This window comes from Aplosporella prunicola (genome assembly GCF_010093885.1).
Source record: "Aplosporella prunicola CBS 121167 unplaced genomic scaffold K452scaffold_13, whole genome shotgun sequence".
Lineage (NCBI taxonomy): Eukaryota > Fungi > Ascomycota > Dothideomycetes > Botryosphaeriales > Aplosporellaceae > Aplosporella > Aplosporella prunicola.
The window spans coordinates 786841-805312 of NW_022983541.1; the positions used below are offsets into that span (position 1 = coordinate 786841).

An 18472-nucleotide genomic window follows, 5' to 3' on the forward strand; every position below is an offset into this window, starting at 1 on the left:
GTGACATGCCGATACACGCTGGGACCCGGGGGGCCGGCATGCGCGATGCCGCAGAGCGTATGGATTGCGGATGTGCGACCAGGTTCAGGCGCAGCGAGCCAATGATGAGGCCGGCGGGTCGGTGGGCATTACGAGCGCATGGAGGCAATGACCACGGCTCAGGAGATGCACATCTGAATCTGGATCTGAACAGCAGCATGCCGCCTTTCTGCCCACCGCTAACCGCTTCCTCGCCCCCAGTCTTCGACTGACGCGCAACTTCACCATCGCTGCCGTTCCGCTCTCGCATCCGCAGACTTGACCCCAGCCTGCCGCCCCCGCCGCCTCGCCCAGCCCTCCGGTCCGCCCGCGTATTTTTGGGCCTACATGCTGCGATCTGCTGAAGCGCCAGTGATCTAGGAGCCGCAGAACATATGCCCCCAGTCACTGCCAGAAACCAGGCCGAGCTGCAAGCCCAGAGGACCAAGGTCTGTCGCCCGCAAGCCCCGGCCTCGCTCGCCCACACTGACGCCCTTGACCCGCAGCTCACCAACTCCTACAATGAGCTCCTTGAGTAAGCCGGCACATGTCCACGTCCTCATCCACTCCAGCTCACCTAGCCGCGCAGCGAATTCTCGTCCAAGGACCTCCGCACCGTTGGAAACTACACGCTCGGCCGCCTCATAGGAAAGGGCTCGTTCGGCAAAGTCTATCTCGCGTCCCACAAGCTCACCAATGGATCCAAGGTCCGTACGCCGCCGAATCGCGCCGAATCTGCATACTGAAGGGCTTCCATAGGTCGTCCTCAAGTCCGCCAACAAGAATGACTCCAACCTGGCCCGCGAGATTCACCACCACCGCCAATTTTTGCATCCCCACATTGCCAGGCTCTACGAAGTCATCGTGACCGAGACTCTGGTTTGGCTGGTCCTGGAATACTGTCCTGGTATGCGTGCAATGTCTGACTGCGGCGACGAGAGCTGATGTGTTTTCAGGAGATGAATTGTACAACCACCTTCTGCAGACCGGGCCCATGGAGCCGGCCAAGGTGCAGAAGATTTTTACTCAGCTCGTCGGTGCCGTCACCTACGTCCACGGCAAATCTTGCGTGCATCGCGATCTGAAGCTCGAGAACATTCTGCTGGATAAGCATGGAAACGTGAAATTGGTGGATTTCGGTTTCACGCGCGAGTATGAAGGCAAATCAAACTACCTGCAAACATGGTGTGGAACGGTTTGCTACAGCGCGCCAGAGATGCTCAAAGGAGAGAAATACGGCGGAGAAAAGGTTGACGTCTGGAGCTTGGGTATCATTCTCTATGCGCTGCTGTGCGGAGAGCTGCCCTTCGACGAGGACGATGAGAACGTCACCAAGTCAAGAATCCTCAAAGAGGAGCCGAATTACCCGGATCATATGCCGCAACAAGCAAAAGAACTGATAACGCAGCTTCTGTCGAAGCGACCACTCCTTCGTCCGGCGTTATCCGAAATTCTCCAGCATCCGTTCCTCGCCGAACACGCGCCCAAGCAACAGGAAATCCTCAAGCTTCAACAGCCTGCTGCGTTCTCCACAGACTTGGAGAAAGAGACGCTGGAGCGGATGCGCAGTGCTGGTGTGAACATAGACCAAGTCATTGAGAGTGTGTTGGCTCAGCGTTGTGACAGCTTGGCCGGATGGTGGGCCTTGCTCATAGAAAAAGAAGAGCGTAAAGCGAAGAGGCGCGAACGCAAAAGAAAGGAACGAGAGGCCGAAGCCAAGAGCTTGCGTCGACTAAGTGCAGCTAGCAGCAGACTCGACCGACTTGCACCGACGATTAGGGAAATCGACGAAGGTGAGACGCCCGTGCCTCGTCTCTCCGAACCACCCAGAAGCCGAGGACGAAACATGCACCGACAAGCTTCAAGCTGTAAGACAATCTTTATACTCTGGATGAGAGCTCTTACCACTAACAATAGAGCAGCTGGAGGCGGCTCGGATCTTCCGCTCGTCCCAGAAGCTGCGCGATCGCCGGGGGAGGAGAAGCCTCCTCCGCCGGCAAAGGATAGAGTTAGAAATAGGTCGATCAGCAGGCAGCGCCCACCCCTACCGCCGAAGGAATACTCCCGCTCGCGCAGAAGCAGCAGCATGCTGCACGTCGTCACGACCAATCCCGAACTCCTTGGTCCGAACGGCTTTGTGCCATCAAAGCGACGGAGGAAGTACCAACAGCCGTTCTTGGCTCAGTTGGCAGCGGTCAAACATTGGTTTAAGGAATCTGCAAAGCGTGCTAGATCTAGATCACCAGGTTCGAAAAGCAGCAAATCCCCGAAAGCCAACTCGGGGAAGCTCACCAAGTCAGATGACACCAGGAGGCCATCTGAAGCGAACACGCTGAGCACGACCGCGCTGTCCCCGAAGGAGCGTCCGCAGTCTGAGAATCTCCAAACTTACCCTCAGCGCCCTCGGATCCAAACTAGGGCAAGCACCGGCTCCAACAAACGAACCTCGCTCTCGCCGTCCCCCTTGACGCCGCGCTCGTCGTATCGTCGTAGTTCTGCCGGTCTCCGCGGCCGCAAGTCGACTTCCTCATCCGTATCATCAATCCGTAGCATTCACCACGTACACTCACACTCCAAGGCTAGCTCCACGTCTTCGGCTTCTCTAGTCTCACCTTCCATTCGAAGCAATCACGGCCGCTCACCGCACCAGTCTGTCAAAGTTCTCCCAGCCACGCCTACGGGCTCCACGTTCCCTTCCAACATCCGCCTCGTCCGCGCCACACAAGCCGAGTCCGCTGCAGCTTTTGCGACCCTCCCGCCGCCATCGCCTGGAGTTCTTTTTGCGAAGCGGAAGCGCACGCCGTTCAAGGGCCCAGCGCTCAACATGAACCCCATTCAAGGTAGCCCCAGCAGCAGGGGCAGATCGAGGAGCGATGGTGGTAGCAGGAGCACGAGCATCCAGGGACGACAGAGCGGGGAATTAATAATCGAGGAGGAAGAGGAAGAGGAGGAGATGATCGAGGAGGTCGAGGCGTTCAGCCCTGTACTTGGGCCTAATGAATACATCGAGGAGACGATCAGCGACATCCCTGCGCTGGAGCCTCCTCTGGAGACGCCGACGAAGCTCAAGCACGACGTCTGAGGGGAGCGAGGCAGATTGCACGTTGTCGATAGTCAGCCATTTTGGCGGAGTTTTGGCTTGTGTCTTATTTGGATGCGGGAGGATGATGAAGTCTGAGTCCGTTGTATACCCGTCCTGCTTTCAACATCTGTTTCTTTTGTCAATGTCGGCAGCACCCGGTCTTTTATTCGCGTCCTCTCCACTTTGCGGGTTTGGTCGAATTTTGTAGAGCATCGAGACCAAGTAATTAATGTAATGCAGAGAGTTGCGAGGTGATGCGGGCTTGGCGTCGCTTAGGTGCTGCGCATTGACTTTTTGACGTGGGGCGAAGGTTGTGCAGCGGGTGACTCTGACCTCAAGAAACCTCAAAAGGAATTTCCTACAACCCATTCACCTCTCCGACCGACCGACGCTGCGCAACCCGGCCCCGAGCCTCGCCTTTCAACAAAGTCTGCAGCCCGCCGCCAAGATGGATTCCGACTCGGACGTTCAGCACGATGAGACCCTCCAGCAGGACTCGGAGGTCGAGGAGCAGGTGCAGGAGAAGAAGCCCAAGTCTGCGCTCAAGAAGCCCGCCGCGCCCACAGCGCCTGCGATAGCGAGGCCCGAGCTGCCGCCCCAGCCCAACCCCGAAAACCTCGACGTGTCGACCCTCAACCCTCTGACCGACTACATCATCGCGCGCCAGGCCACCATCAACATTGGCACCATCGGACACGTCGCTCACGGCAAGTCGACCGTCGTCAAGGCCATCTCGGGCGTCCAGACGGTCCGTTTCAAGAACGAGCTCGAGCGCAACATCACCATCAAGCTGGGTTACGCCAACGCCAAGGTCTACAAGTGCGACAACCCGGAATGCCCGCGCCCGACGTGCTACCGGAGTTTCAAGAGCGAGAAGGAGGTCGACCCGCCATGCGAGCGCGACGGCTGCAAGGGTACCTACAGGCTGCTCAGACACGTTTCGTGAGTGCTCAAGAGGCCGTTGAGAGGCGCGGATGCTGACTGGAACAGCTTCGTCGACTGCCCCGGTCACGATATTCTCATGAGCACTATGCTTTCGGGCGCCGCAGTCATGGACGCGGCGCTTCTGCTCATCGCCGGAAATGGTATGTGCTTTGGAGCTGGATATTGAGCAGCGCTGACGAAAGGCCAGAAACTTGCCCTCAGCCCCAGACCTCTGAGCACTTGGCTGCCATCGAGATCATGAAGCTCAACCACATCATCATCCTGCAGAACAAGGTCGATCTCATGAGGGAAGAGGGCGCCGACCAGCACTACCAGTCGATATTGAAGTTCATTCGCGGCACGGTCGCCGACGGCTCTCCCATCATCCCCATTTCCGCCCAGCTCAAGTTCAACATTGACGCCGTCAACGAGTACCTCGTCACCAAGATCCCCGTCCCCGTGCGCGACTTCACGGCGAAGCCTCACATGATTGTCATTCGGTCGTTCGATGTCAACAAGCCCGGTGCGGAGATTGAGGAGCTGAAGGGCGGTGTCGCCGGTGGTTCGATTTTGACTGGTGTGCTCAAGCTCGGCGACGAGATTGAGATCAGGCCCGGTATCGTCACCAAGGATGAGCAGGGCAAGATCCAGGCCAAGCCCATCTTCAGCAGGGTTGTCTCCCTGTTCGCCGAGCACAACGACCTTAAGTTTGCTGTTCCCGGTGGTCTGATTGGTATGTTTGACGCGCGTTCGCGGTACGACCCGTTCAACGCTAACGATTTCACTAGGTGTTGGTACCCGCGTCGACCCCACGCTCTGCCGTGCCGATCGTCTGGTCGGCTTCGTTCTGGGTCTCCGTGGCCACCTGCCCGCCATCTACACGGAGCTCGAGGTCAACTACTTCCTGCTGCGCCGCCTGCTGGGTGTCAAGACGGCCGACGGCAAGCAAGCCAAGGTCGCCAAGCTCGCGAAGAACGAGGTTCTCATGGTCAACATTGGCAGTACCGCGACGGGCGCCAAGGTTGTGGCTGTCAAGGCCGATGCGGCCCGCCTGACCCTGACCAGCCCTGCGTGTACCGAGATCGGCGAAAAGGTCGCACTTTCTCGGAGAATCGAGAAGCACTGGCGTCTTATTGGCTGGGCCAACATTGTGGCCGGCACGACGCTCACGCCCACGGAGGATTAGAGTGCGAGGTGCATGAAGGAGAGGGGGAGCGCAGGGAAGAGTAACTAGGGTTAATGCAAACGGCATGACGAGGCTCCACGATATGATGGGCCATTTCTTTTGCTTTGTCGGGCCAGGGCTAGAGAGTAGAGAGGAGACGATGCAAAAAGTTGGTGTGTTTCGGCAGGCGTTGGCTAGCAGTCTTGACCCTGTCAAAATATGAAATCCACGATATGCGAAGCTGTTGGGCTGCAACGTGAGACGGGATGGAATGATCCGCGAGACAAAGGACATTTGGAGCGTGCGCGATTCGTCGAAGCTCCCTGTCGCTTTCACATGCTCGCCCTCAACAAATGCGGCTTGCGGCTGCTCGTTCCCCACACTCCGCCTTCCAGCCTTCCAGCCTTCCAGCCATCTCCTCTTTGCAAAACTCGTGACGGAAAAGCCAATCCGAGCCCGACGACCCAAGCATAAAAGCCCCGTCACCGCGCCGCCGCCGCACGTGCGGTCTTCCGCCGAGAGTGATCCCGTCGTCATCCGTGGACCTTTACATCACAGCAGCACACGAATACGACGGCCGTGGTTCAAATAGCTGACAGCCTGACCAATCCATCTTTTCACACCTATCACACACCCATACACTACTGTAAACACGACCAACCATCATGTCCGGCAACGACGATTCGCCGCAGATCCTTCGGCCCCTCCCCCGCCGACCCTTCGACCTGAACTTCACCCCCGCATCAGGCAGCGACCACTCGTACTCGCACCCCTCGACGCCCGGGCAAGGACAGCAGCACGCGTACGACGGGCCGGGGCCGAGCCTAGCGGCGCAGCTGGACGCGCGCCTGGCCCGGCAGGGCAGCAGCTCCGCCCTCAGCGACGCCGACGGCCCGCCGCCCTCCCGCTCAAAGAGCATCCTCAACCTCACCTCCGGCGCCCTCTTCGGCATATACCAGGCGACGACGGGGGACGGGGGCCGCGAGTCGGAGCCCGCGACGCCGTGGGGCACGGGGGCGGAGACGCCCGCGCGCAGCGAGCGCGGCGGTGCGGGCGCCGCGGACCTCGATTGGGAGCAGTTGCGCGCGGCGGCGAGCGGGGTTGCAAACGGAGCGAGGGGGCCGGCGGCAGTGGCTGCGAGTGCGGATAAGGGCGAGGAGAGGGCGCGGCCGGGCTCGCTGCTGCGGACGACGAGCACGACTTCGAGCAGCGGGGGAGGGGCGGCGGCGACGGCGCTCCCGCTGGCGGCCCGCGCCGCGGCGCTGTTTGTCTTTGGCGTGGCTTATGGTGTCATTGTGAGCCATTTGCATGATAACCGGCACATTTCGCCGGTGCGGGTCGAGGGCATCCCGCGCGGCCACTGGGGCTACCTCGTCTTCTGGGGCGTGGCGGGCGTGGCGCTGGGCAGCTTGCTGCCCTGGGTCGACGTGATGTGGGAGGGGGCGAGCGAGGAGGCGGCAGCGCAGCAAACGAAGAAGAAGAAGAGGTCAGCGGCGGTGGTGGAGGAGGAGGAACGACGGAAGCGGAAGGCGGGCGAGGCTACCGACGACTGGATTCGGGTGGTCCGGAGCGTGGGTGCGTTCGTCGGCATTGCGTTTGCTATTGTGAGTTGCTTTTTACTTTCACCCCGCATCACACTCTCCTGACCGGCCGTCTCCTGACACCACACCACCCACGCGTCCCGTTCCGTCCCTTTTATCCGTCCGCGAGCTAATTTCTCCCCCAGCGCCGCCTCCCCTGGCAATCCACGCTGCAAGTGTCGCTGACGCTCGCCCTCGTCAACCCCGCCCTGTGGTACCTGCTCGACCGCTCCAAACCGGGCTTCACTCTCTCGACGGCCGTCGGGCTCTCCGGCACAGCCGTAGTGCTCCTTCTAGGCCCTGAGATGTTTGGCGTGCCCAGCCCGCCTATCGTCGAGGCCCTGAATGTGGGCTTGAGGGATAGTGCTGGTGGCGCGGATGCGGGTAGGGGCGGCTGGAGCGCCGAGGCCGGCTATGAGGGGCTGGGCGCCGCAACCTGGTTCGCTAGTGTGCTGTTTTGCAGCACGGTGTGCTTTGGGAATATTGGACGGAAGCTGGCTATTCGGCGGTAGGGGGGAGTGGGTGAGTGTGGGTGTGAGGGGCTGTTGATGAGTGAGGTGCTGTGGTGGTTGTGGGTTTGTTCTGGTTGTTGTGGGCTGGTTGGGCTGGTTGGGCTGGGTAGAGCTGGGCTTTCACTTGATGTCGTGTCGTTAGGTCTAGGTCGGAGCATCGTCTCGTAGGTCTCGTCTCGTTTACTTCATGTCCGCATACCGCAAAAGCTGGCCGTGATGTCTCCGGTAGCCAAATCATTCTGCATGGCGAGCACGCCGTTATGGTATCAAATACATGACTGAGGTTTTCATGATCATTGTGGCTGTTAGCTGTGCTGTCTGTCTGTCTGTGTAAGTGGCTTGAAGGTATCGGTTTTGCTCGTCTGCGGAAGTTCTATTCTGTTATTCGCTGCTTCATTTTGTTAGGAAATACCTCACTGTTTGTTATTCACTGCTTCGCCGTATTTCTAATTGCCGCTATTGCGGACGCGCTGGCCGAGGACCTCTAGAAGGCGAAGCTAGGCTTTGATGCCGCGCAAGTAGGACGACGACAGAGTCGTCGCTGCGGATATGGCCTTGTGCGAGTCCGACGACTCAACTTTTCAGACGAAATTAACGAGCGCTAGAGATCAGCATCGATTGAGATCGACAACACAGATGCATGAACATCACTTGGTGTGTCGTGATGCGTATCCATGTACAACACGCCCCCACTCCTTCCATACAATCGTCGGAGCCCCACCTCACTTCCAAACCACCAGTGACGACAGACAGCGTCGGGCTCGCGGAGCGGGCGGTGCTCGATGCGCAAGGACGGCATGCTCGCACCAGCTTTGTCGAGTTGGAGTGCGAGAGCTTGGGATGTAGAGCTGTGGTTGATGGGGTGAGGTACTGATTAGATGGGTTCTGGTTTGTAGTGAACGGAATTGAGAGACTTGGTGGGTGAAAGCCTTGTGTGTAGGGGGTAAGAGCATGGGCTGGAAAAGTCTTGCTGTGGTACTTTCTGGGGGTTTTGGCCTGCAGGAGAAGGGAAGGGTTTTTTTTTTTTTTTTTTGGCAGTATGTTTTCTGGCAGTTCGCGGTAGAGCTCGAGACACTAGGTAGTTAAGTATGACTGCCACGACAACATTCAAATACGCCACCATCCCATTTAGCAAGCGAGTTCCCAAATCAATGATCAAGTAAAAGCCCACACAACGTCAATTTTCCCAAACGCACGACGCATCGCAGACACAGGCACACTGAGGGACATGCCTTTCAAAGGCTTCCCAGCAGTCCATTGATATATCGCCTGCTAAGACAGCATACTCAAGCAGCAAGACTGCGGGCAATGTGAGCGCCGATAGAGCACGCAAGCACTGACTATAGTCAGTAGCTCATGCCGATGCCAACCATGCAGTTTTAAACTTGATGCGGAACTCCAGCGAGCAGGCTTGAGGGTCTTGATATATGAAAGATAATAATAATTCATTTCAACAACTCAAGAAATGATTATACGTCTAATTAAAGGACAGATACTATAAACGACAGTATCGAGAATAGGCTTGCATTAATCGCCTTCGTGTTTGACATGATGGCTTTGACAGGCCAGTGGACAGCACAATGACATGAACACAAGTCCTGAAGAGGTAAGAACGGGATAGCTTCGCTTTTACTGAGCGTGTCATCTTTTGTGCGGAGGTCATGCTGGCTTTCCCATGCCCAAAGGTGTGCGCTAATCTCGTCTTTTTGTAGAGAAGCCGGCTGCTGTTGTAGACAGTGGTCAGTGCCGCCTCGATGTGTGTGCTTGGGGAGAGTCTGTGTGGTTTCTGTTGTTGAATGATACGTCTTTAGAGAGCGTATACCTGGCCATGCCCAGCCAATCATCCTTTGTTAGGTTTAAACAGAGCAAAACCACGCCCAGTCAGATTGACATGTTTAAAGCCAAGTACTCAACTTGAAGCAGGCGTTACAGGACTACAATGCTCACACCATTGCGGCAACCCAACGAAAATATCATTGCCTGCAGCCATCGCTGCATTACAACAGAACAACATCTTCCATCCACATCTGACATCACAATAGGTGGATGGAAAACCCTACTACTTTTTTCCGCTGCATTCCCTCTCCCGCGATGTCCACAACGCCCAAAAGCGCGTAACTTAAAGTTTGGGTTCACTGCTGCGCTCAAGCTTCACCGTGTGTGGAGTGTGCTGGTCTTCATGATATCGAGTAGACAAACGTCATCACTACCATAATCCCACTAGCAACCACGCACACTTTGGCATCTTCGCTCATAAAACCACTCCTACAGCACGGTATCAACCTCCCAATCATTGCCACCACACTGCAAAGCCTCGACACTGTCAGTGTCCCAACTCTCCGTTGCTAAATCGAAGCACATCAGTAGGAGCCGAAGCAGACAAAGCGTGTGAAACCCAGCACCTTAAACCAAAACGACCAAACACAGACAACGTATGTGAAGCTCTTTAGATAATCAAGTATATACGGGACGAAGACGTCAACACTGAACTATAGCTTCAATGAGGGAGACGGTGTGGAAGGTTAAAGGATAGACCAAAACGAACAATTAGTGTAGATACAGGAATTGACTTTGAGTTTGTTTAGACTGGTGATTACACTGCATCTATTATCAAATTCATAGGCCACGCAGGTGATTTTGCTGCTATTGGCGTTATCATTTCCAGGGGGAAGGAGTCCTTACGTAGAGCTGAATAGTTGGTTTGGGTGTGCAAATGTACGGCAGGGGATGCACTAGAAAGGTTTAGACTTTAGTCTGTAAATGGATGATAAATGGTTTTCTTGTTTATAGAAATAGAAGTCATAATAGCCATTTTTATTTTTATATAGGTATAAATACTTGCTTACCTGCTGCCTTCGTACTCTTAAGCTTTTATAGGAGGAGGCTCTTGCGCTCTTATGTAGTATTATTTCGTGCATAATAAATACTCTTGTATCCTTATATCGTTATACTTTTGTTCCCTCATAAAATTCCCTTTTCTATATGTAAATACTCATATCTTATAATGTTACTGCACCGTCATATCTTTTTGTTGTGCATATCAAGCGACTACCGATCACGATGACAACTCACTCAACTACACGAATACATATTGGCACAGCAGTTCTATTGAATACACGGTTAAGGAGCGAACAAATGTCAAGGACGAGCAAATAGCCAGGCCATTTCAAAGCCAGGTAACCAGAAACGATTCCAGCACCCGGCTAGACATGTACAATGCCTACCAAGCCCTCAATCAACCCACTCCAATATAACACTATCCCACAAAAACCCACGCCAAAGCGTTGTCTGGTCCACGACAAAACTGAGCGTATTCTCGCCCTGCTTCAACAACTCTGGACCATCAAACTCAAACTCATAGAGATGCCACTCGCCAGCCGTAGTCCCAGAGCGATAGAGCGCCGGATCACTGGGGATACGGTTATTCGTCAAGTTGCCAATCTGGTTCTGCAGCCCATTGACATAGATGTTGGAGCTGACGCCCTTGGAGTAGCCCGCCAACGAGACGGACAAGAGCGCCGTGCCGCTCGCAGGCACCTCGTCGACCTCAAACACAATGTCCCAGGTGCCGTTGGCCGACTGCGCGAAATACCACTCCTCGGTCTTGCTGGTGCCGACAGTGAAGGTGAGATTGGCGGGCGAGGACGCCGCGAGCCCGTGCTGGTATGCCGAGCCCCCGTTCTTGAAGCCCAGGGCTTTGCGGTCAAAGTCGCCGACTTGGAAGATCTGCTTGCGGTTTTCGGGAATGGTCCACGTCAGGGTGTCGAGCGAGGTGCTGTCGGATGTCGACACGACGACGTCGTTTTGGAGGAACGTCGACGTCACGTTGGAGAGCAGGCCGCCGTTGGACCATGCTTGTAGCCCGTACGTCCCCGTCCTGACGTGTTCGAATGTGAATGCGCCTGTGTCGTCCGCGTACGTCGCGTAGTTGTAGTACCGCCCTTGGTCCAGCGATGTCTCGTTCGGGTTGTTGTCTCCAAGGAAGACAGCTGCCCCAGCCGCTGGACGTCCGTCAGAAAGAACGATTTTGCCGCTGATGGACTCGACGCGCGACTGGTAGGCGGCGTCTTGGAGCCAGGTATAAGGCCAGGAAGCAAACTCCTTTTCTTGTCGTGCAGCAGCATCCTCCTTGGACCCATCGTTCTGTACGGTGTAAGTATAAATCACAAACCTATTCGGACGAACTCACCAAGTACCAAAGCCAAGGGCCAAATATTTTGCCGTTGGGAAAGGCATCGGCAGACGAGGCCATGAAGTGTGTGCCATGAACGACATTGAGTTGAACGGTATCGCCAGTGGAGGATTCCCGGTGTACCTGAAACGTTAGCTATCATGGTGATTAGAAACGGATAAGACGCATACAATGAGCTCCTGCTTCAGGTGATCACCGTTGAAGTAATCCGTGCCAGGCCTGATGTACCAACTACCAAAGCCCTCTCCATAAACTCCATAGTAATCAATGCTTCGAATGAAGTCACTCCAGTCATATTTAGTGATGAAAGTGCCATCCGCTTTTTCCCACGTCTCATCTTGGACATTTGTCCCGGCCCGAATCTCCGCTAGGGCGGGAAAAGCATCGTCTTTGATGTTGGTCCGGCCATGAGTGAAGGTCTGGTTGTCCAATCGCACCAAAGTCCGGAACACACCAAGGACCGGGAGCGCTCGGTTGACAAAGTACTGATAGGCGCCGGGCAGATCATCAAAAATAACCCAGTGCAATTCCCCTTCTGTAGCATTGAAGCGGACATCAATGTAGTCATCACCCTTGGCAAATATCTCTGCGGACGTAAAGACAAGATTGCTCTCGCCGTCTAGAAGATCAGATTAGACATGATCCGCATACGTGAAACGAGAAGTGTGGGATGAATCGAAGGCGTACTATAACCGGTGTAATGGCCGACGGCATCACCAATCAGGTCCTGTCCTTTGTAGTAGAGTTTCTTGCCGTACGTCGGACCTTGTGTGATATTCCAAAGGTCATTTCCGATGACGTGGTAGGTGTTGTTCAGGGATTTGAGAAAAGGACCCCGGGCGGCGCAAAGCCGCACGAGGGTCAAGAAAAGTCCAACCCAGAAGAAAGCCATTTGACGTGCCTAATCACTCTATCCGCCGTCCGCATTGATTTATATCAGCGGACCTTCGTGATCGCGTATGCGCAAAACCTTGTCATTCGCAACAAAAATCGCGTGCTTGCTCGCTTGTTGTTATCTGCCCATGTCATCATCACGCCTAAGGCGCTTACGGTGTGTTTTCCCGCGAGATGCCCTACAAACCCCACACTTGTGAAGTCAGTCTGCGGAGGCCAGCTTGTGAAGGCTAACCCCCCGAGTTGCCTCGGAAAATTATTCGACAACAGAATTTTGGGGATTTTTGGCGCCTTCGGCGACTCGGCTGCCTCCAGGCTCCTTGCCGTTGTGCCAAAAGAAAACAATCTTGCGGTCCGTGTGTAAATTTCCCGCCGGCTTTTGGAAAGCGACCCGACGGGTTGTCGATGGATGAAGAAAATCAATCCGCGGACCGAGCGAGACGAGACTCCGCGACCGACCCGAAGATCAGCCCGGGGTCCATTCCGTATTGAACGACCCAGGGCTTTCGGATCCAAACCGAACCACCCTGGCGAAGCTTAGGCAAGTAAAAGCAATTTGATTATCCAGATGATCCATAGGCAAGTAAAAGCAACTGTTGATTATCCAGATGATCCAGCAGGCATGGAACATTTTCGAGGGTAACTGCTTGCTGCACAACGCATGTATTGACCTGCTGCTCGTGTAGAATCGACGCAGCGAACCAGTGTTGATTTGTCTTGAACTCTATCCAAACCTGTTGTAAATGTTCCCGTACCAGCCGGGTCGAATTGAATTGACCGGTCAACCAAGTATCCATCCGCGCCTTGACCAAAGAAAGATCGATTGTACTCGAGGTGTTCAACTTAGAAACAATGTGAATATAGGTACACGATACGCCGATCTGTGGTCGAGTTAGCTATAGTCCAACAACTGTTTGCGAGAGAATTACCGGCTAGTATCGGTCGAGGCCGGCTATCCCATCGATGGGATAACATCTGAATAGGCCTCGACGTTTTCTCGGTTCGTACACGTTCTGGTCCAGTCTGGGAACGTCCATCGAGGTCCAACTGGCACTCCGTCCTCAACAGGAACGAACAAAACGTTGTAGCGTGGTTGCCTCGAATCTGTGTCTTGCTGTTCGATTCCGATAAACTTTGTATATCGGGTCGGTACAGTCTGCGGGTCTGGATATGGCTGTTGGAAGTATGTTCCGTTCTGAGGAATGGCCAATGGATCAGGAAGGATCGTAGGATAAGCGCATCCTGAGTCGAAGTCCGCTGGTGGAGTATTGAATGGTTGCCACTGCCCAGTTATGGTGTATGTAGGCTCAGTGGGAAAAGGATAGAGAGAACTTTCGGTCGGCATATGCCACTCCTGAGGGTAGTTGCAAGGATCGGAGTCTAGGCCTCGGCGACCGTTCAACCTGCGACTCCGCCTCTCCCTGAAGTTATTGTTGGCTCTATAGATCAATTTCCAGAGGCACCGTCCTCTCCAAGGTTCGGGTGCTCTGCTGAAAATAGGCCAGAAGCGCCACTCAACATTCCTCACAACCTGTTGAAGGCTGTGCTGATGAGCCCGGTCGGTCTTGCGTAAGAGGGTTTCGCCAAGAATATTCTGCGCTTCGAGCTCATCTTCTATGGCTATGAGGATGTCGTTATACTCTCTCTTTCCAATCCTGAGGCCCGTCTTCAGACGTTCAACGGACCAGTAGGCTTTGTTTGGGTCGTTGGCAATGTCATTCTCATCGTAGAAAGAAGGGTGTGGCGGCGGAAGATAAGGTAATTCTGGAGAGTACATCTCAAAGAAAGACGATAGGACGAAGCAATAGACGAGCAACAGACGAAGCAATAGAACGAGACGAACCAATCTAGAGATAAATCTTGGGAGAGCTAACATATAGCCGTTGAAGTAGTGCGTGCTCATACAGTCAGCGCCGTTACAGCCCTGCATATTTTATGATTACTTTTTTCTGTTTCCACAAGCACGGACGAGCGGGATATTGAGCGATGCGCTCAGCGGTATCCCGAGATATGTCCAATCAGGGTCCCTTGCCAGTCTTTCCGCAGGGTATTGCGTGGACCTTGGCCTGTGTCGCTACCCTGGGCAATAAATCCTGCGCTGACGATGCAGAGTCAGCTCGGGAATACCTACTCCCGCACTGGAGTCAAAGGCAGACAAGAGGATGAACAGTGTACGGAGTATCATCAACGTAGCAAATTCGTCACCGATTTACAGATAGGGGAGAAGTTAAAAGAAAAGAGATGAAGCGGGCAGATCTTTGTGAGCGGTCATACCGATCTCACCAACGCTGTGTTTCCTAGCCGGGGCTGTCCGCATCGAGAACAAGAAACCTTCATCTCACAAGACTTGCAGATTCAGTAACGATCTCGCTTATCTGCCCGTCCTTAGCAGCGGATCCATCGACATCAATCCACGACCAGACCTAGCAGAGTGATATAGACACTTTGGTGCGCTCTTCTGCTCCCACGTAGAAAGCGCCAAGCACTGGATGAGGCCGGGGACGTCAGCCCCCGCAAAGTAGGGCTGGCCAGAACTCGGGATGCTGGAAATTGGCGCGCACAAGGCCAGCGAGTCATCCAGGGAAAATCGCCTTCCAATGCCGGATCGTCGTCGTGAACGCGGGTCCTGCAGGGATGGCTGGCCGGGGTAGGTTCCGATTAGCTTGCCAGGCCGCTTGGCAACGGCGGCGTAGCAGAGGCCAGAAGGAGCCCAGAGGGATGCACATGCTCGTCGACGGGACGGGCGTGGCTGCTCGTACGGGAATTCCGAGGCGAAAGCGGTTTGCGACAGACGCAGGTACAAGAAGGGTCAGCCCATAGGTAGATGAATGTGGAGAAGACGTGGGCGCGTGGGCGTGCCGGCAGCGAGGCGGCAGAACCCCGGTCTGCTCTCCACCACGGTAAATGTCCTTTGACCTCGGAAATTTCTGGCCCCTCCGCCGACCGTGCAAAACCATTGTTCCCGTGTGACCATTGTCTGCGGCTCTGGTAAGCGATGTGATCTGTTGTGACGCTGAAGACATGGGGGATCGGCAGGGAAAAAGGACGTCTGTGAGTGCCCTCAATAGTGATATGCTGGTTGGCTTCCTGTTTCTAGAAGCTCGGAAGCTCCTCGTATGGCCTTGCATTCGTCGCTGCGCCATCATGTCTCGTATCTCTTTGCGTAACCTCTACGTCCTGTCGCATGAGACCTGAAGGAATCTCAGTCGATGAACAGCATATCTTCGCCTGAGTCAAAGTCGGCACACTCCAGGAGCCGACGCTCCCGGTGCATCTCATGCATCAATAATGCATTGACATCCTTGGACTTGCGTAGAACCTTCATCCTTCGCATCTCTTCATCCTAGGCTAAACTCCTGCCATAATTAGACTTTCAACCTTCTACCTTGTTCCCTACTGTTTCAATGTCTTACATTCTCCGGTGCCGTGGAATTCCGACTCTTGCCGCCAGACTTTGAAGACTAATTATTTGCCCTGTCAGACCCCGCATGTATGTCTACATGGTATTGTTTTCATTGTCGCGTTCCGCAGCAAGACAGCCGTCGAACTACGCAACTTTGTGGTAACTACGTTTTACATGAGACTACTCATTTTGGTACTACTTTTGACGTCCACGCGTCGTCCATGTCTACTTGTCGCACTAACAGTAGTGGCGAGAGCTTCGTCCTTTGATGAGGCGGCGATTGTGGCTGAAATGCGCCTTTCCTAATCGGGTAATCTAACACTTCGAAGCCATCAAGGTGATGGGGTCCATCAAGGTGTCTCTGATCTCATAGCTCTGACAGCTGATTGACACTGATTTATTATCAGTCTCGTCTGCCTTATTCTGGAGGTCTTGTCTTTATTCCAAAACCTCTCTTCACAGTCAAATACATCCATCATGGATAACTCTAACAAAACTAGCGATATCACAGTCCACGATGTAATCATCATCGGTGCCGGCCCCTGTGGTTTAGCTGTCGCAGCGCGTCTTTGCGAACACACCCCCTCAGCCATCTTCACCGACGAGGAGCACCAGCGTTACCACTGGATCAAGAAACATGGTGCCCAGACGGCGATCAAGAATAAGAAGATGGGTGCGGTCATGAAACCGCCTTCATGCCAAGGAAGAAGCTACTCGACACTTGTGCTGGACGCCTCGGGCGATGAGTGGATGAGCCGATGGAACAAGCTCTTCAAGACCTTCGAGATTGACCACCTGCGCAGTCCCATGTTCTTCCACGTCGATCCTAGCGACAGGGATGCCTTGCTGGCATACACCCATGAGGTTGATAAGGAAGAAGACTTGGTGGAGATAAGAGAGTGTGTGGGGAAGGAAATTAGCAAACACCACAAGAAGAAGCGGGCCAAGGCTCGAGGACCGAAGTAGGTGTTCCACTCAATGTCTCATATTGAGCTAACGTAGCAGGCCCAACGCCCAGGTTGTAATTGACGAACGAGACCGGAAAGACTACTTCACGCCGTCCCTTCCACTGTTCTCGTCGCACTGCCAATGCATTGTCGACCGGTACGGGCTGCGCAAAGATCTTGTCAAGCAAGAGGAAGTGCAGGACATTGAGTACAGCATCATGCGCGACATCTCGGACGTCGACAAGGTTTTTACACTGCGGACGGACAAGAATGTCCATTATGCCCGAACCGTCGTGCTAGCTGTCGGGCCGGGCAACGCTCCCCGAATCCCAGACCCGGAGCCGCCGATCATCGAACAGGGCTGTCCGCAGATGTGCCATAGCATGCAGATCCAGAAGTTCCCGGATCCGATCGTCTCGAGCAAGATAAAGGCGAAGAAGGAGACGAACGTCATGGTCATAGGTGGTGGTCTGACGTCGGCTCAGTTGTCCGACATGGCAGTCCGTAAGGGCGTGACCAAGGTTTGGCACCTGATGCGCGGGCCATGCAAAGTAAAGCCATTCGATGTCGATCTGGCATGGATGGGCAAGTTTCGTAACATCGAGCAAGCCGTCTTCTGGACTGCGGACACGGACGAAGGTTAGTTGCTGGGTCGTCTTTCTTTTAAGGTCGCCTTTCTTTTAACCGGCTGCTTACATTGGATAGAGCGTCTCGAAAAAATTAAAGCGGCCCGTGGCGGCGGTAGCATCACGCCTCTCTTCCATAAGAAGCTCAAGCTGCACATGGCAAGAGGGAGTGTAGCGTTGCACACAAACACTGCCGTAGTTAGCAAGACGTACGACGCCGAAAGCCGGACGTGGAGCGTGCGGACTCGTCCCGAGATCCCAGAGCTCCCGCCCATGGTCTACATCTACTACGCGACGGGGATCCAGACGGACTTTGCGACGTTACCGTTCCTCAAGTCGATGATGCGCGACTACCCCATCCACGGGCACGGCGGGCTACCATGTCTGAATGACGACCTCATGTGGAGTGACGCCGTGCCGTTGTATGTGACGGGACGGCTGGCGAGCTTGAGGCTCGGGCCCGCGGCGCCGAATCTGGGGGGCGCGCGGGTTGGTGCAGAGAGGGTGGTGTGGAGCATCGAGGACGTGTTGGGTCGAGAGGAGGCGACGAACGAGCGATTGGATTTTGCGAGTGCTCGAGGAAACATGTACCATAGCTTGGGGGTGGAGGAGGAGTAGAGTAGACAGTCGTCCAGCCTCAACACCGAGCCAAGAAGGGTGGCGCTGACGAGGCAAAAGGCGGCCGTGGCACGACCGGCGCACGCCGCTAGCGATTCTCATCCCCCAATCCGCATCCATAACTACCACGAATCCGCACCCGTTGCCCACCCTGCTTCGACGCTTGCCCGCCCTTGCATCTCGTTGCCGCACGTGCACGGGACCAGCCGCCTTCATCACGACCATGTCACCACCACCCACCCATCGCTTCGACCCTGCGCGCTTCCTCACCCCGAAACCCTTGGCGGGGGGAGCGCCCGCCCTCGTCATCCTCAACCAGCCCGTCCCGCGTCTCGACGTCTTTGAGCGCCTGTGGACGCATGCCGCCTACCGGCTATGCGCCGACGGCGGCGCGAACCGGCTGTTCGACATGTGCGACGACCCCAGCAACACCAAGAGCAACGGCCATCATGAGGAAGATGCTGCTGCCGCGGGATGCCGCGAGCGCTTTGTACGTATGCTTTCTTTTTTT

General features: G+C 55.0%; 7 protein-coding genes across 7 annotated transcripts in view; 5 read left to right on the forward strand and 2 right to left on the reverse strand.

Moving 5' to 3' along the window:
- Window positions 1–413: 413 nt before the first annotated feature.
- K452DRAFT_326887 (uncharacterized protein) lies at window positions 414–3100 on the forward strand (the record flags this gene model as incomplete). Its single annotated transcript, XM_033544876.1, has 6 exons — window positions 414–467; window positions 525–553; window positions 608–725; window positions 778–925; window positions 975–1886; window positions 1941–3100. The coding sequence occupies 6 exons, from the start codon at window positions 414–416 to the stop codon at window positions 3098–3100; spliced, it is 2421 nt and encodes an 806-aa protein (XP_033397556.1).
- Window positions 3101–3548: 448 nt separating this feature from the next.
- On the forward strand, window positions 3549–5210 carry K452DRAFT_228404 (uncharacterized protein; the record flags this gene model as incomplete). The annotated part of the gene is made up of 4 exons (XM_033536959.1): window positions 3549–4042; window positions 4091–4185; window positions 4233–4757; window positions 4813–5210. The coding sequence occupies 4 exons, from the start codon at window positions 3549–3551 to the stop codon at window positions 5208–5210; spliced, it is 1512 nt and encodes a 503-aa protein (XP_033397557.1).
- Window positions 5211–5572: 362 nt separating this feature from the next.
- K452DRAFT_287816 (uncharacterized protein) lies at window positions 5573–7564 on the forward strand. Its single transcript, XM_033540539.1, has 2 exons — window positions 5573–6793; window positions 6916–7564. The coding sequence occupies exons 1-2, from the start codon at window positions 5855–5857 to the stop codon at window positions 7279–7281; spliced, it is 1305 nt and encodes a 434-aa protein (XP_033397558.1). The 5' UTR covers window positions 5573–5854; the 3' UTR covers window positions 7282–7564.
- A 2810-nt stretch (window positions 7565–10374) lies between these two features.
- K452DRAFT_250755 (polysaccharide lyase family 4 protein) lies at window positions 10375–12423 on the reverse strand. Its single transcript, XM_033538188.1, has 4 exons — window positions 12161–12423; window positions 11644–12092; window positions 11471–11596; window positions 10375–11424 (listed from the first exon to the last, which is right to left on the reverse strand). The coding sequence occupies exons 1-4, from the start codon at window positions 12363–12365 to the stop codon at window positions 10513–10515; spliced, it is 1692 nt and encodes a 563-aa protein (XP_033397559.1). The 5' UTR covers window positions 12366–12423; the 3' UTR covers window positions 10375–10512.
- A 658-nt stretch (window positions 12424–13081) lies between these two features.
- Window positions 13082–14618, reverse strand: K452DRAFT_34571 (uncharacterized protein). The gene is made up of 2 exons (XM_033545460.1): window positions 13297–14618; window positions 13082–13248 (listed from the first exon to the last, which is right to left on the reverse strand). The coding sequence occupies exon 1, from the start codon at window positions 14295–14297 to the stop codon at window positions 13320–13322; it is 978 nt and encodes a 325-aa protein (XP_033397560.1). The 5' UTR covers window positions 14298–14618; the 3' UTR covers window positions 13082–13248; window positions 13297–13319.
- A 1629-nt stretch (window positions 14619–16247) lies between these two features.
- On the forward strand, window positions 16248–17961 carry K452DRAFT_298510 (uncharacterized protein; the record flags this gene model as incomplete). Its single annotated transcript, XM_033542128.1, has 3 exons — window positions 16248–16732; window positions 16776–17356; window positions 17423–17961. 3 exons carry the CDS (start codon window positions 16248–16250, stop codon window positions 17959–17961), a joined length of 1605 nt encoding a protein of 534 aa, XP_033397561.1.
- K452DRAFT_287821 (uncharacterized protein) overlaps window positions 17802–18472 on the forward strand; it is a gene marked incomplete at its 3' end in the record, with an annotated part of 1788 nt that continues 1117 nt past the window's right edge. The window contains exon 1 of the mRNA XM_033540540.1: window positions 17802–18451. Coding sequence (XP_033397562.1) covers window positions 18185–18451 — 267 coding nt within the window. The 5' untranslated portion in view covers window positions 17802–18184. The remainder of the gene's footprint in view (window positions 18452–18472) is intronic.

Excerpts from the sequence above, each read along its gene's own strand:
- K452DRAFT_250755 (XM_033538188.1), bottom strand. The coding sequence starts at position 12,365 with ATGGCTTTCTTCTGGGTTGGACTTTTCTTGACCCTCGTGCGGCTTTGC. Across the intron at positions 11,597-11,643 it reads ACCTGAAGCAGGAGCTCATT|GTACACCGGGAATCCTCCAC; the intron begins GTATGCGTCTTA and ends CTAACGTTTCAG. Across the intron at positions 11,425-11,470 it reads GCCCTTGGCTTTGGTACTTG|AACGATGGGTCCAAGGAGGA; the intron begins GTGAGTTCGTCC and ends TACACCGTACAG.
- K452DRAFT_287816 (XM_033540539.1), top strand. The coding sequence starts at position 5,855 with ATGTCCGGCAACGACGATTCGCCGCAGATCCTTCGGCCCCTCCCCCGC. Across the intron at positions 6,794-6,915 it reads TCGGCATTGCGTTTGCTATT|CGCCGCCTCCCCTGGCAATC; the intron begins GTGAGTTGCTTT and ends TTTCTCCCCCAG.
- K452DRAFT_34571 (XM_033545460.1), bottom strand. The coding sequence starts at position 14,297 with ATGCAGGGCTGTAACGGCGCTGACTGTATGAGCACGCACTACTTCAAC.